This window comes from Pleurodeles waltl, chromosome 10 (genome assembly GCF_031143425.1).
Source record: "Pleurodeles waltl isolate 20211129_DDA chromosome 10, aPleWal1.hap1.20221129, whole genome shotgun sequence".
Lineage (NCBI taxonomy): Eukaryota > Metazoa > Chordata > Amphibia > Caudata > Salamandridae > Pleurodeles > Pleurodeles waltl.
Window position 1 is genome coordinate 218406610 of NC_090449.1, and position 13606 is coordinate 218420215.

Sequence of the window (13606 nt, forward strand, 5' to 3'; positions counted from 1 at the left end):
TTTTTCTTGAAAGGATCCTGATGCACTCTTTGAATGTTTTCCTCCAGGTTGAGGTGACCTGCCACGGGGATTAATTTTGTTAAAAGGGCTACCACAAAGGTTTTGATATCATCCCCCTCTGCATCTTCTGGGACTTTCAACAACCTAATATTATTCCTTCTCATATTATTTGCCAGGGTCTGTAACGTCTCCTGCATCACCTTCTCTCCAATTCTTAATTGCTGTATCTCTTGTCCACTCGTTTATCAAGTTCCTCGAGCGCAATTTTCATTTTGCCCATCCTTTCCATCAATATACCTATCTTATTTTCCATAATCTCACAAATTTCTTTGATCTTTTCCTGATTGAGCTCAGAGATCTCAAACTTTCCTCTAATTTTATCCTTTAAAGAAAGCAGAAGGTTCTTCATATCTGTCTGAGCTTCCAAACTCAGAGATGGAGGAGTTGAGGACAAAGATGCATGCCCTAATCCAACCTGACAGAAAAGCAAGGTCTGAAGAGTTTTGTGGGCTCATGAGGGTCGAATGCCACTAAACAACCTACTTGAGATAGTGGACAACTCTCATCTGTTTTTTCCGAGGCCTGCATTTTTAAGGCTATATCCCCCAGTGCTAGAGAGGAGGAAGTATCTACTAGACCCTCAACTTCCCTGGGGAGAGCCTTAAAAAAAGAGTGAAATGGGGGGAAATCCTAGAATCTTCAAAAGAAGCCCCCTTCTCTCTGTATTCAAAAGAAGAACTTTTGACTGTTTTACATGTATTATTTTAATGGGTTCTGGAGGGGTTCCAACCAAGTTGGTCGAATCAGAGGAGGAGAGGTAACTCAGATTGTCCATTCTATTGCTGTTTTGTGTGTTACCATTAATATTTTTCCCTTAAAACTGCCTGCCCCTCTTAGTTCTTGTTCTCCACTGATAGCCCCAAACACCCTGATGCTCAATAGGGGCACCCCCCCTCGCCAACACCACTGATACTGACAAAATGTTATGAGAACCCTCTGTACCTTTAGGTAGTTTACAGGATCAAAGAGATGAAAGCGGTGGAGCCAGGGAGGCCCGTGTATGCGCCTGAACTTGCGTCATGTACCAGACACCTTCCAGACATCCATCATGCGGCGCCTGGATCGTCGCTGTTGTTCCAAGACTAGATGTTATTCCTCTAGCGGTGCCTCTTGTCCCTTGAAATTCAACCTGGACAGAGAAACGTCTCCCTCGGTCAAGATTCCGGGCTGCCTCTTCCCACAAGCCGGCGCCGCAGCTGCCCACCTTCCTGTGTGTTTCTGCCACAGAAAACACAGAAGGCTTGTCCGGAGCACCATCCGGCTGCTCACCCAGCACCCACATATGTCCGCATCTCCACCCTAAAAAAAAAGGAGCCGCACCAGGACAGCACCAGGTAGAAAGTCCAATTACATCCATTCATTTCAATTGCTGGCCAGGGTCTGAGAGCTCCCAACCGGGCTGGTCAGCCGGCCGCCATGTTCTCCCCTAAGACTTTATTCTAAAGGGCAAGCTGCAACTCCTTCTAAAATGTCTCAAACTTCTTACTACTGAGGTACATGAAACACCTAACTACTGTATATTTCCAACATGCACATTATGGTTCTGACCTAGTCATTTCCAAAGTGTATTAAAAGAGCGCCCTAAAGGTAGACCTTCCAAAAAAATGTCTTTTAACTGCATTACCCTCCTCCTCAAGCCACAGCATTAGCTCCAGATTTAAACCTCCTATACACTTAAAGTGGAGGGCTGATCTAGAAGGGTTGTGGTACCCAAATATAGTTGGCAAGATATTGTATACTAAATATTGTCTACACAAATATCAGCCCAGGAGAGCTAACAATAGAAAATCTACTCCCAATTAGATGATATTTTCAAACAATGTTTCCAGTACAATATTTATGTAAATTGATATTTTTTTTCACAATATTATGACATACATCCAAATGAGGTGACACATTGTTCTGCAAACATACAATTATACGAAATTGCAGAGCTAGCAGAAGCAAAAAGATCATGCACCTAGAGATCCCTAAGCTCAATGAACAAGAAACAGAGTTCATCCTTGAGAGGAAAATAATTCTTACTGGTAAAACCCTCCATTTTATTTTACTTTGTACCTCTTGATTTTAGGACCTCTGCTTTGAATAAACCTACATAGTAAGGCTTCACTTATTGCACATTTCTGTTTAAAATGGTTTTCAGCTGTAGACACTAGGGCCTATGGTCAGTTACTGCTTATCTGTGAAAAGAGACTATTCATAGGTTACTCATGAACACAGGTGTGCACACATGGGCATGTTGAGCAAGGAAAACTGTGGTTAGACATTTATGTACAGGGAGTCCTGTGGCACATGGAACCCAGAATACATTAGTAATGGGCTGATAGACCTTATAATTAGGTCAAGAACCATAAAGATATTCACTGTACTATCTTTTTTGACAATATTCTGTAGTTGTACTGGTGAACATGCGTTCCCTGTGAGAAATTGGTTTATTAGTTTATGTGGCTGTTAAACCTACCCAAGCAACAACCACAATCCCTGCCAGGATGAACCACAAAAAGTCATTAAATTAACCTGTGCCGGAGATTCTGGAGGCGGTCCCGTGGGAGCTCCTGTCATGCTCCGGGACTGAGAGCTCGCACGGAGCAGTGCAATGGCGGCAGACAAGGCACGCTGGGGATCGCATCGCATTGATCTCTAGCTGCTGTGCTGGCAATATTTCCCCCCGTTCTAGGAGCTATCGGGAGGTTGGGAATTACCTCCGATGTAACTACTCTGGGAATGATTTTTGGGGGTAACTTTTGCCCTGCACCGATCTAAGGACTAAAACTGAAGGAAGCAAGCGGACGACAGCAGGTGAGAGGGGGACAATGTGTGCTACCTATGGCAGGGGAGGGGTAATATACAGTTAGCTATGAAATGTTTCACGATCTCAGGACTGCTCCAATAAAGCTGCGAAGCGGTAAAATATAGCTGTGCACATAGTCTGCCCTGAAGAAGCAAGCAAGTACCGTACCCGAGACTTTTTGCTGCCTCTAAAATTTTGGCCATTTATTGGGATTTGGCATCCAGCTGAACACTCCTATAAGCTCACTGTTTGGGCCAGGGGTACGCCGAAAGCGGTTCCTGCTTGTGTGGATGCGGCTTGTTGCCCCTAGGTGCCCTCTGGTACCCATGCCTTGTCTTTGGTCTCTGTCCCCCGAATTTAGGAGATCCACGTTAATTGTTCTGGCTGCCACCTCCTCTAGTCTTCTTGGCCTCCTCTCGGCCTCTTTTTTGGTTTTCATCTCTGCCTCAGGGTCCCAATCTTTACTTTAGTTTACAATGACATGTATGACCCGGGATGGTGGGTTTAAAGCATGGACAGTGGGCAAGAACACGAAAGGACCAAAATCGAAAACCCCCACCCCTGCTACAGGCAGGTATAGACATAGTTCTCACCAACAAGACATAGCAGGTTCTTTAAGAGATTCTGCTGGGATCCAGGACTCTTCACCAGCACTGCTGCCTGCTGACCCACGTCTTCAGATCTGTTTGGCAATTGTGTCTCCCTCTCTATCACCCGCTCTAGAGGTACTAGGCAACCCCGTCTGTTCTGGACCAGCTTAATCAATTAAACACTCATCTAACCCTTCTGTCGACTCGGGTGTCACAGGTGGAGCAGGGGGTCTCTGACTTAGAGGATGTTGAAAAACAAGTAAAAACGTCAACATCTCGGATCCAACCTGAACTACATTATCTCCAAATCAAACTTGGTGAGATGGAAAACAGATCACGGCACTCAAATCTTAGATTTGTAGGGGTCCCTGAGGAGATTGTGACTAAGGTGGTCTCTGAATTCACCAGCAAAACTATCCTTCTGAATAGGGCAGAAACGGGAGGGGACTTATCAATCATCAGGGCTCATAGGATATCATTTATTCGTCCTGCCAACCCAAAGTATCCTTGTACCATCTTGGTTAATTTTGGTGACTATAGAATTAAGGAGCAAATCCTCTCTCAAGCGAGGAAAGTATGTGAATTTAAGTTGGACGATAGCTTTAGCTTCCGTGTGTTTCCAGACACGTCAGTGGCAGCAGCCCACCGACGTCGTGAGTTTGTTGGATTAATAGACAATTTCAAAAGATTGGGGGTTGAGGGTGGTATCGTACAACTAGCGAAACTCAAAGTACTGTATCAGGCAAAAATCTTCCAGAACATCCAGGAAGCAAGGAACGTTTTGGAGCTATTAAAAAAGCAAAGAAGTGGCGTGTGAAGAACAAGAAGGACAAAAAAAAAAAAAAAGGGAAAAAAAAAGTGGGACCAACAAGATGAGGAGAAATCTATGTGTCCAGCAAGGCATATTGTTTCTTGGGGACTATTCCATGTTTTGAAAATTCTTTATCGATGTATTGATGTGCTGACGTTGCATGTTTGTGTATTTATGTTTTTATGGTCCCGCAGGTTCTTATATTCGGGTGTCTGCTTGGAAACCTATGGCTTAAAGGATAATAAGCCTGGGCAAGAGGTACAGGGGATGCAAGATGCACGGGGGAGCTGAGGGAAGGCGAGGGGAGGGGGAAGTGATAATGCCGTTTAGGGTATCTCGCTGATAGGAGTTGGTTGATATCGGTGCTGCACTTGGATTCTGCCCGTTTGTTGTAATCTCGGTTCCACCACCTTGCTGCTCTCTTGGAAATCAGGGCTCTAGGGGTGCCACGTCAATGCACTCTAGTGTCGGGTATATGAGTGAGGAATTTGGGGTGGAGGGTGATGCATTGGTTGGTGGGATCATGATGGGTTGGACACGCCAGGGAGGGGACATCCCTCCTCTGGTAGGGGGGGGATCTGCACTAGGGTGAGGAAAAAGAGCAGAGGGCAAAGTAGACGACAATACTATCCCCATAAAAAAAACACAGGGGAAATTTTTAAGATAGTGACACAGGATGACTACTTTTGGTAAAAGGGGGTCAGGGGATGTATTAAGAGTCATCTCTTGCAATATTAATGGCGCTAATGACCAAGTCAAGTTCGCCACATTACTCAGCTGGCTTAGGACTTCACAATCACTGATTTTTTGTTGTTGCAGGAAACGCATCTCAAATGTCAGAATAAGCTTCCAAAGCTCCCTAATTTTATTGCTCAAGCCTACTATGCTTCTGCTAACGCTGCCTTTCGAGGGGTAGCCATTTTAGTGTCTAAAGAGTTTTTGAGGAAGGTATATTAGGTCTATCGTGACCCACAGTACTCTCATTTCCGATAACCACATTCATCTGGTTAGGTTTTATGGCCCACTAGAGGACGATCCTACAGCTTTCCAGAGCCTCTACAAGGTCTTAAGGGTACTTCCAGACCATTTTATTATTGGAGAAGACTTTAATGTTATTCCAGATCTACGTATCGATTCTTCACGTAAAAACAAGAAACAGAATAAACCTAAGGTCTTTCAGTGGCTTGGTAAAATTGTCTCAGACCTGGCATTGGTTGATTCGTGGAGGGCTGACCATCCACAGGACCATAACTATACATATTTTTCAAAAAAATATAATACGGCTTCTAGAATAGACTTAATTCTAACCTCATTTATTCTTCCCCGAAACAATTCTTATATAAATGCCAATCCGTTTTTGGACCAGTCAGCACCTCAGGTCAATCTAAATGTTTCTGGCAGGCTGGGAGTTAGTCCACATTGGAGCTTTGATAAATCATTGTTGGTAGACAAAGGATGGGTCCAGATTCTTAAAACTTCTATTACTAACTTTCTCGAGATTAACAAATACTCAGCATCTCCATTCTCTATTTGGGAAGCACTTAAAGCACATATAAGAGGTGAAAATATATTTTACAAGGCTTTTTTGGGTAAATCTAATAAGCAAAAAGTTAACAAGCACCAGCTAGAGCTCAACCAAGCGCAAAGTGCCCTTCTGTCTTCCAGAGGTGTGGTTAAGATTGAGAAGGGCACAGGCTAAGCTAAGCAATTACTTTTTATCGTGTGAGATAGTTAATCAACATACAAGTCTTCAGAATTGATACGAAGAAAGCGATAATTTAGGTACATTTTTGGTCAGGTCTGTAAACAAAATAAAAGCCCAAAAAAAGACCATTAAATCTATTTTTGATGAGGGGATGGATACGTTAGTAAGCCATCCGGAAGATATTGAAAGGGTTTTTGTCTCTCATTATTTCAAAATATGTGCTTGTTCTACTTCACCTAATGTCCAGCAAATTAAGCAGTATTTGGATTCAATAACGTTACCCAGTCTAGATTCATCTGCTCGGGCAAATCTTATATCTCCCATTTCACTTGTTGAGGTAAAAGAGGCAATAATGGCCTCACCAAGTGGGAAGACGTGCGGGGAGGATGGTATCTGGCAGAAGTCTATAAAATAATTGTTGATCAGATCGCAGGATATCTTGTTGTATAATAGTATTCTTCAGGGGGCGGACATTCCTGCATCCTTTACAAGAGCCATGGTGATTAGTTTTCTGAAAAAAGATAAGCCATTCCAGAACCCGGATTCATATTGTCCGATCAGTGTACTCAATTCTGACTATAAGTTTCTAGCTAAGATATTGGCACAAAGATTGACGTTAGTAGCACAGGACCTTATTCATGAAGACCAGTGTGGCTTTCTCCCGGGTATGCTGCTAGCGACAAATACTAATTTCTTAATTCAGGCAATAGACTACTATTCCAATAATGATAAACCAGGAGCTTTATAATGTTGGTTGCCGAGAAAGCCTTTGATTTAGTTCAATGGGAGGTGCTTTTTCAGATCTTAGCAAAATTCAAGGTTCCTAGCCAATTTATCCAGATTCTGCACAATCTCTACTCTATAGCTCAGATAAAAATTCTCACCAATTCACATATAGCCGAAACCCTTCAAGTTCAGTGGGGTACGCGCCAAGGATGCCCCCTTTCTCTAGTGCTTTTTGCGCTGTTCATCGAACCCTTAGCGGCGGCTATGTGTCAAGACGCCTCTATTCTTTCTCCTATGATCCAGGCCCTGAATCTGAAACAATTAGCTGACAACATGATTCTTTATTTGGCAGCTGAATCCTCAAATATCGCTCAGGCTTTTGCCAAAATAATGACCTTTACAGAACTGGGTGGTATAGGATTACCCACTCCAAGTCAGAAGCCCTATTGTTTAACACCACTGAGAATGTTCTTCCATTAGAGATGCGGATCCAGTATCACCTCCGTCGTCCCATAAGATATCTGGGTAAATATGTTTCCCACAATGTTTCAGAATTTTTTGGTCTTAATTATCTCCCTACGTTTAAAAAAGTGCAACATTTACTTAAAAAATGGCAAGCCTCTCCATTATAAATTATTGGACATGTAGCTCTGGTAAAAATGATGATCCTTCCTCTTCTTTGGTTTATTTTTTCTAGCATGATCATCAAAATCCATCACAAATTCTTAAAGAATAAAGTTTGTATGGGCCAATAAAAAAACAAGGGCTCAGCTGGAGACTCTTTCTCTTGCAGTTGAAGATGGAGGACTGGCCCTTCCAAACTTTAGAAAATATTATGACTCTGCATTTATGGATTGGGTTCCTAAACCCACCATATTCCCTAACTCTAGTTTCTATTTCAATATCATGCTAATGGAGAATGGTTGCCAGTTAGCTCCCTTTCTCAAATTTCCACGGCAACCCAAGCGTACTAGATACAAACTCCCTATGACAATTTACTCCAGACTTTCTCATTTTCGAGAAAAGTATCAAATTCCTGGGTTTTTCCCAAAATGTCTTTGACCCAGACAGGGATAGCGGGCTTAAATCTGATCCCTGTACATTTAAACCAATGGTTAAATTCTGGGTTTACCAGCTTTTTCAATTTCCTGATAGGCAATCAAGTCACAACTTGGGATCAATGTCAGGCCGAAGCACCTATCCCTGACTTATTAAAATATTCCTATCTCCAGATTCACCATCTTTAGCTTCCTTTGCTTAGTCGATCAACCCCCCTCTCTTATTTCACAGGCATTCTATGGGAACCAGAGGGGGCTAGGCAACTGGTATCGGATCCTTAACCCCCAGGGAGTAACGCAAGTACTTTCCTGTTTTTTTACAGAGATGGAAAAATCCACTGGATGTAAGATCGAGTCGAAAATGTGGAGATATTTTAATAACGTATCGCACAAGGCAGTTAGGGGGGCTAACTTTAAAAGAATGGCCTTTTACATAAAATGGAGGCTTTATCTCACTCCAGCCCATATTAAAAAAGTATTCCCAACTGTTTCAGGTTATTGTCCGTGCTGTAAGGACAAATCAGGGGACTGGCTGCATATGTGTTTTACCTGTCCCAAGCTTATGGATTTTTGGGATAAAGTTTTTCAGTGGATTAGTAGAAAGTTATGGTGTGTACTTCTCCCAGACCCTTTGGGGGCTCTTTTTGGTATTTCAGAACATCTGGATCTAAGGTTGCGAGCAAAGCAGCTGTTCTTTATAGCTTCATTGATCGCAAAGTCACTGATTTTAAAAGCGTGGAAATCACCAGTTGCCCCTACATTTGGAGCTTGGAAGGCAAAAATGATGTTGGTACGTGCAAGGGAAAACCTTTATGCACAAAGAATAGGTGCAGGTCGGAAGTTTAGGGATATTTGAGGACCGACTTTCGAGAAGAAGATGTATTTAGGATATTATATGTTATGAAAAGTAGTAGTTTAAGCATCGTCTGTAGTGACTTCAGTATCATAGTTCGGGATGATGTGATGTAAGAATGTGCTGTATTTTTTGTATTATTTTTAAGATGTGCACCTGCTCAATAAAAATAAAAAAATACCTGTGCCTAACCCTCTGGTAACTTGGCCCAGAGTAGTCAGGCTTAACTTAGAGGCAATGTGTAAAGTATTTATACAGCACTAAAATGCAATAAAGTGAAAACAAAGCACAAGAAAATTCCCATACCAATTTAGAAAAACAGAGTAAAATTATTAAATTACGTGACCCCCCAAAACAGCTAAAATCCAATCAGTAGAACAATAGATATGCAATTTCAAAGTTTTAAAGTTAGCGTAGAGAATAAAAGCACACTGCCCCACTCATGGTTATCTCGTTGTACTAGGCCTGGGTAAAGTCACAAGTTTAGGTTTACCAAGAAGGAGCATGGGCCAGATGCAGGGACCAGGCTAATCCAACAGAAAGAGTTACCTTCCCAAAGTCCAGCGAGAAGATTTCAGTTTGTGGTAGAGGAGGACAGTGAGGAGCAGTGAGAGCGTTGCAGAGGCTTATCACTGTAGCTTGAAGAACAGGCTAGGCGTTGTGGATGTTAATTGCTGTAAAGCGGAGATCCTGTTGGATGTTGTGGATGGTTGTTGCAGGCACTTCTGTTTGGCGGTCACCAGGGGCTGCTGTATCACGAAATGCAGGTCTCACATTCACAGTTGCCACTGGCAGATGCTATAGCAGATTCAATGAAGCTTCTTATTGGCTGTCAGTGCTGACGGGAAGATATCAGCACAAAAGGGGCCATTTGCATTCACAAGAGCCCAAAACTTCAAGATTTCTACTTTTTGTTCAGAGGAGTGTGCTCTGATGCCAACCAATGGTCCAGGATCTAGGGACGTGCCTCTTGGAGTTCAAAGACTCACTCTTACTAAGACAAGCAGAGTTTAGGAGGTCGAGGCAGGTCATGCTGCAGCAGGTTTGCTCAGCAGTTGCAAGGAGGCATCCAGAGGTTATTATGTGCCTGTTGTTCTGAACCGGAGGTCAGTAAGCTAACCCTTGTAGTCACTTCAGGTAGCCTGGGATGAAAGGAGCAGGTCCAGTCTTCCTTCTCAGAGAGCATGGCAGGCCTCTGGCTATAGGGAAGTCCTCTGGAAACAATACAATCCTTCTATATTATGCACGGGTCAAGGAGTGTACTGAAGACTGTGTCTGAAGGTCCTGTATTTATACCGGTGCCAACTTTGAAATGGGAGAAACTTCTAGACTTCCCCCATATCTGGTTCTGAAATTTCTTTCCTCTGTGCCCGAGTCCCAGGATGTCTGGAGTCACAAACGGCTAGTGTGAAGTTCTTTGTGTGTGTGTGCTGAGGCAACTCCTTTGAAGTGCAAATGTAGTAGGCAACAGCTCCTCCCCTCCCATCAGATCATGATGGCCCATCCTGCCAACATCCAGTCCCCTTTTGTGATACTGTCTGGGAGGAAAACACAGCGGCCAACTGCCAACTATACATAGTCATGTGACCCAGGATTTAGGCAGCAGGTACCAAATGATTAGGGCAAGAAAATGCTAACTTTCTAAAAGTAGCATTTTCATAATTATAACCTAAGAGGGGTTTAATTACAATTAATTAGAGTGTAAACATGTGATTCCTGCCTGCCACAATCAAAGGTAATCAAAAGTTATCACTCAATAAATTTAATAAGGTAACCCAATGTCATCCTACGACAGAGGTAGGCCTTACAGTGGGGAAAAAATTAATGTAAGAGTTTTCCACTATGAGGACATGTAAAACTTAAATTAATATGTCTAACATGTTTAAATACAATGCACCTTGCCCTATTGGCTGTTTAGGGCCAACCCTAGCAGTGACTTATATGCATTAAAAATGTATGTCTAGGTCTAGCTGAAGGTTTATTTTTCCAGGCCGAAATGGCAGATTAAAACAGCACAGAGGCAGCAATGGCAGCCCTAATGCATGCTTATTTGTTAAATGGGCTTCTTAAGTGGGTGACCTAATATGTGCTGCAGGCCCACTAGAAGCATTTAATTTACATGCTCTGGGTACATGTACCACCATTTTAATAGGCACCTACATTATTAGACCTGGCAGCTCTTGTTGTGGTTTCCCTGTACTTTTTGCCTCTGACCTCCTGTTTTTGGACACTGTGCTGCAATTTGTTTGGGCTGGTGTTGATAATCTGGGCCCCTTACCCCTGCTAACCAGTGCTAAAGTGGAAGTGCTCTCTGTCTAAATTGTATTGGAGATTGGTTATCCATGATTAGCATATTTGATTTACTAGTAAGTGCCTAGTAAAGTGCACTGGAGGTGCTCACGGCCTGTAAATCAAATGCTGCTAGTGGACCTGCAGCACTGATTGTGCCACCCACATGAGTAGCCCTGTAAACATGTCTCAGACCTGCCACTGCAGTGTCTGTGGGTGCAGTTGTAAACTGCCAATTCAACCTGGCAAGAGTACCCACTTGCCAGGCCTAAATCTTCCCTTTTACTACATGTAAGTCTCCCCTAAGGTAGGCACAAGGTAGCTCCATGGGCAGGGTGCAGTGTATGTAAAAGGTGGGACATGTAAAGATGTTTTTTACATGTCCTGATAGTAAAATACTGCCAAATTTGTTTTTCACTATTGCAAGGCCTATCTGTCTCATAGGGTATCAGGGGGACTGCCTTTAAATATCTTTTTTTGTGCAGTTTCCCATTGGGAGCAGATAGAGAATGGAGTTTGGTGTCCCTGAACTCACAATTTAAAAATACATCTTTTGGTAAAGTTAGTTTTTAAATTGTCTGTTTGAAAATTCCACTTTTAGAAAGTGGGCATTTTCTTGCTTAACCATTCTGTGCCTCTTCCTGCCTTTGGAATCCACGTCTGGGTCAGACTGGCAGTTTGGCTGTTTGTGAATTCCCACTAGACAGTAAAACAAAGGGAGCTAGGGAGTGTCCTGCATATCCTGATGAGTTTCCTGGGCTAGAATAGAAAGAGAGGAGCTGACACATACACCTGAAATGGCTGTGCCTGTCCTCACACAACGCAGACTCCAGCCCCCTGGAGTGTGCCTGGGGCCAGGCCTGGGGAAGGCAGGATCTTGTGAACAATAGAGACTTTCCTTTGAAGTTTGCATACTTCAAAGGCATAAGTGAGTATAAGTTTTGGACCCAAAACCCCAGACTTTCAGAATACTTCTGGATCAAGAGGAACCTCTGCTAAGAAGAGCTTGATACTTGAGGAGGACCTGCCACTCTGCCTGTTGCTTTGCTACACTGGCCTGCTGCGGCTGCTTCTGCCTGAAGAGGGAAGAACTGGACTTTGCTTTAAGAAATCCTGCTTCTGAAGTTTCTCCAAGGGCTTGGGCTGACCTTGTCCCCTGTTCTGAAGTCTCAGGGACATCAAAGACTTCATCTGGAGTGCCTGGGCTCCTTTGCTGGTGGTCCTGACCTGCTAAGTGGTGCCAAATCTAGTCCCTGCGCCCATAGAAATGGAAGCTGGTAACCTGCAGGGGAAAATACATACACAGCTGTGTGCGCGTCAGAAAAATCGATGTGTGGAAACTGGCTAAGGAATCCATTTTATTATCCCCCCAGGCCTGACCTCATCCTGTGATACTCAATGATGTACAGGCCTGAAAAACATATGCAGAAGGTTGGATGACCTTTAGTACATTAACCCTGACAGGCAGCTTGTAAAGCAAGGCTTGCTTAAAATAGAAAGCTGATGCGATGTGCATTGCTTCATTCGCCCAGCAACAGACAGACATCTCGATGTCCACATACGTCTGAGGAGAGGTTATGAGGAAGCTGGATTGGTGACACCTTGGAAAGTCCCAAACGTCTGAGAAATGTGAAGGTCACGCTTGTGGTCATCTTGTATCACGCTGCCAACATAAAATGTTATTCTACTGTGATTGGATAGATGCCTAATATATGTGAAATACCATGCATCTCCTGATCAACATCACGCCATGTACTTGATGAAGAAATTATCTGTCATTTGTTCTGATTGGATGATGTATTTTCACCCTTTTGTGGTTTTCATGCATAAAAGATTGTATTGGAGTTCCGCAATTCAGACTGCTTGGCCTTGGCCTTTCAAGCCACAGTCTCCATGCACGTATTATTAAATATTTCTGCTTGTACCTTAAGGCTGGCTGGTCTCTGGTTTGTTCCTGAGGACAGATAGAAAAGGACGCTTCGACAGATGCACGGCCCGTCCCGTGGCTGAAAATTCGATGCAGCACCTGGCTCGCAGCAGGAGAAATGACACAGCACCTGTTCTCAATGCAGACCCTTCGCACAGTGGGTTGAAAATTTCAATGCACAGATCCTGGGCATCAAAGACTTCAACATCCCGCACGGACCCGACGCTGCACACAGAGAATCGTCGATTGGCCTCCCTTGCTAGAAAAGAATCAACGCACAGCCTCCAGTGCAAGTAAAGGATGAATGCGCAGCCTCACTTGCGTGTAAGGAATCAACGCATCGCTTGCTTTTCTGATGCACTGTCGCCCTTGCAGCTTTATTTTTGATGCATACCAGGTACTTTGCGCTAAAACAACACATCCATTGATTTTGATGGATTAAGACTCTTTTTATTGTAAAAAATCACATCTTTGCTTGTGCATGTTGGATTTATGTTGTTTTAGTCTTTTTTTAATTTAGATAAATATTGACTATTTTTCTAAACTGGTATGAAGTCCTTTTGTGGTGTTTTGACTGTGTTACTATGAGTTTTTTGTACAAATACCTTTGCCTCTGAGATGAGCCTCTGAGATAAGCCTGCCTGCTTGTGCCAAGCTACCACGGGGGTAAGCAGGGGTTATTTGAGCTGTGATCTCCCTTACCCTAACTAAAGTGAGGGTCCCTTCTTGGATAAAGTGCAAACTGACTGCCAACCAGAGAGCCCATTTCCGACATACATTAAATGTGCTAGTTGGG

General features: G+C 43.3%; 1 protein-coding gene across 1 annotated transcript in view; it reads right to left on the bottom strand.

The window, feature by feature from the left end:
• Positions 1-214: 214 nt before the first annotated feature.
• LOC138262403 (UPF0134 protein MPN_524-like) overlaps positions 215-13606 on the bottom strand; it is a 31569-nt gene continuing 18177 nt past the window's right edge. Inside the window, exon 2 of the mRNA XM_069212305.1 lies at positions 215-475. Coding sequence (XP_069068406.1) covers positions 215-475 — 261 coding nt within the window. The remainder of the gene's footprint in view (positions 476-13606) is intronic.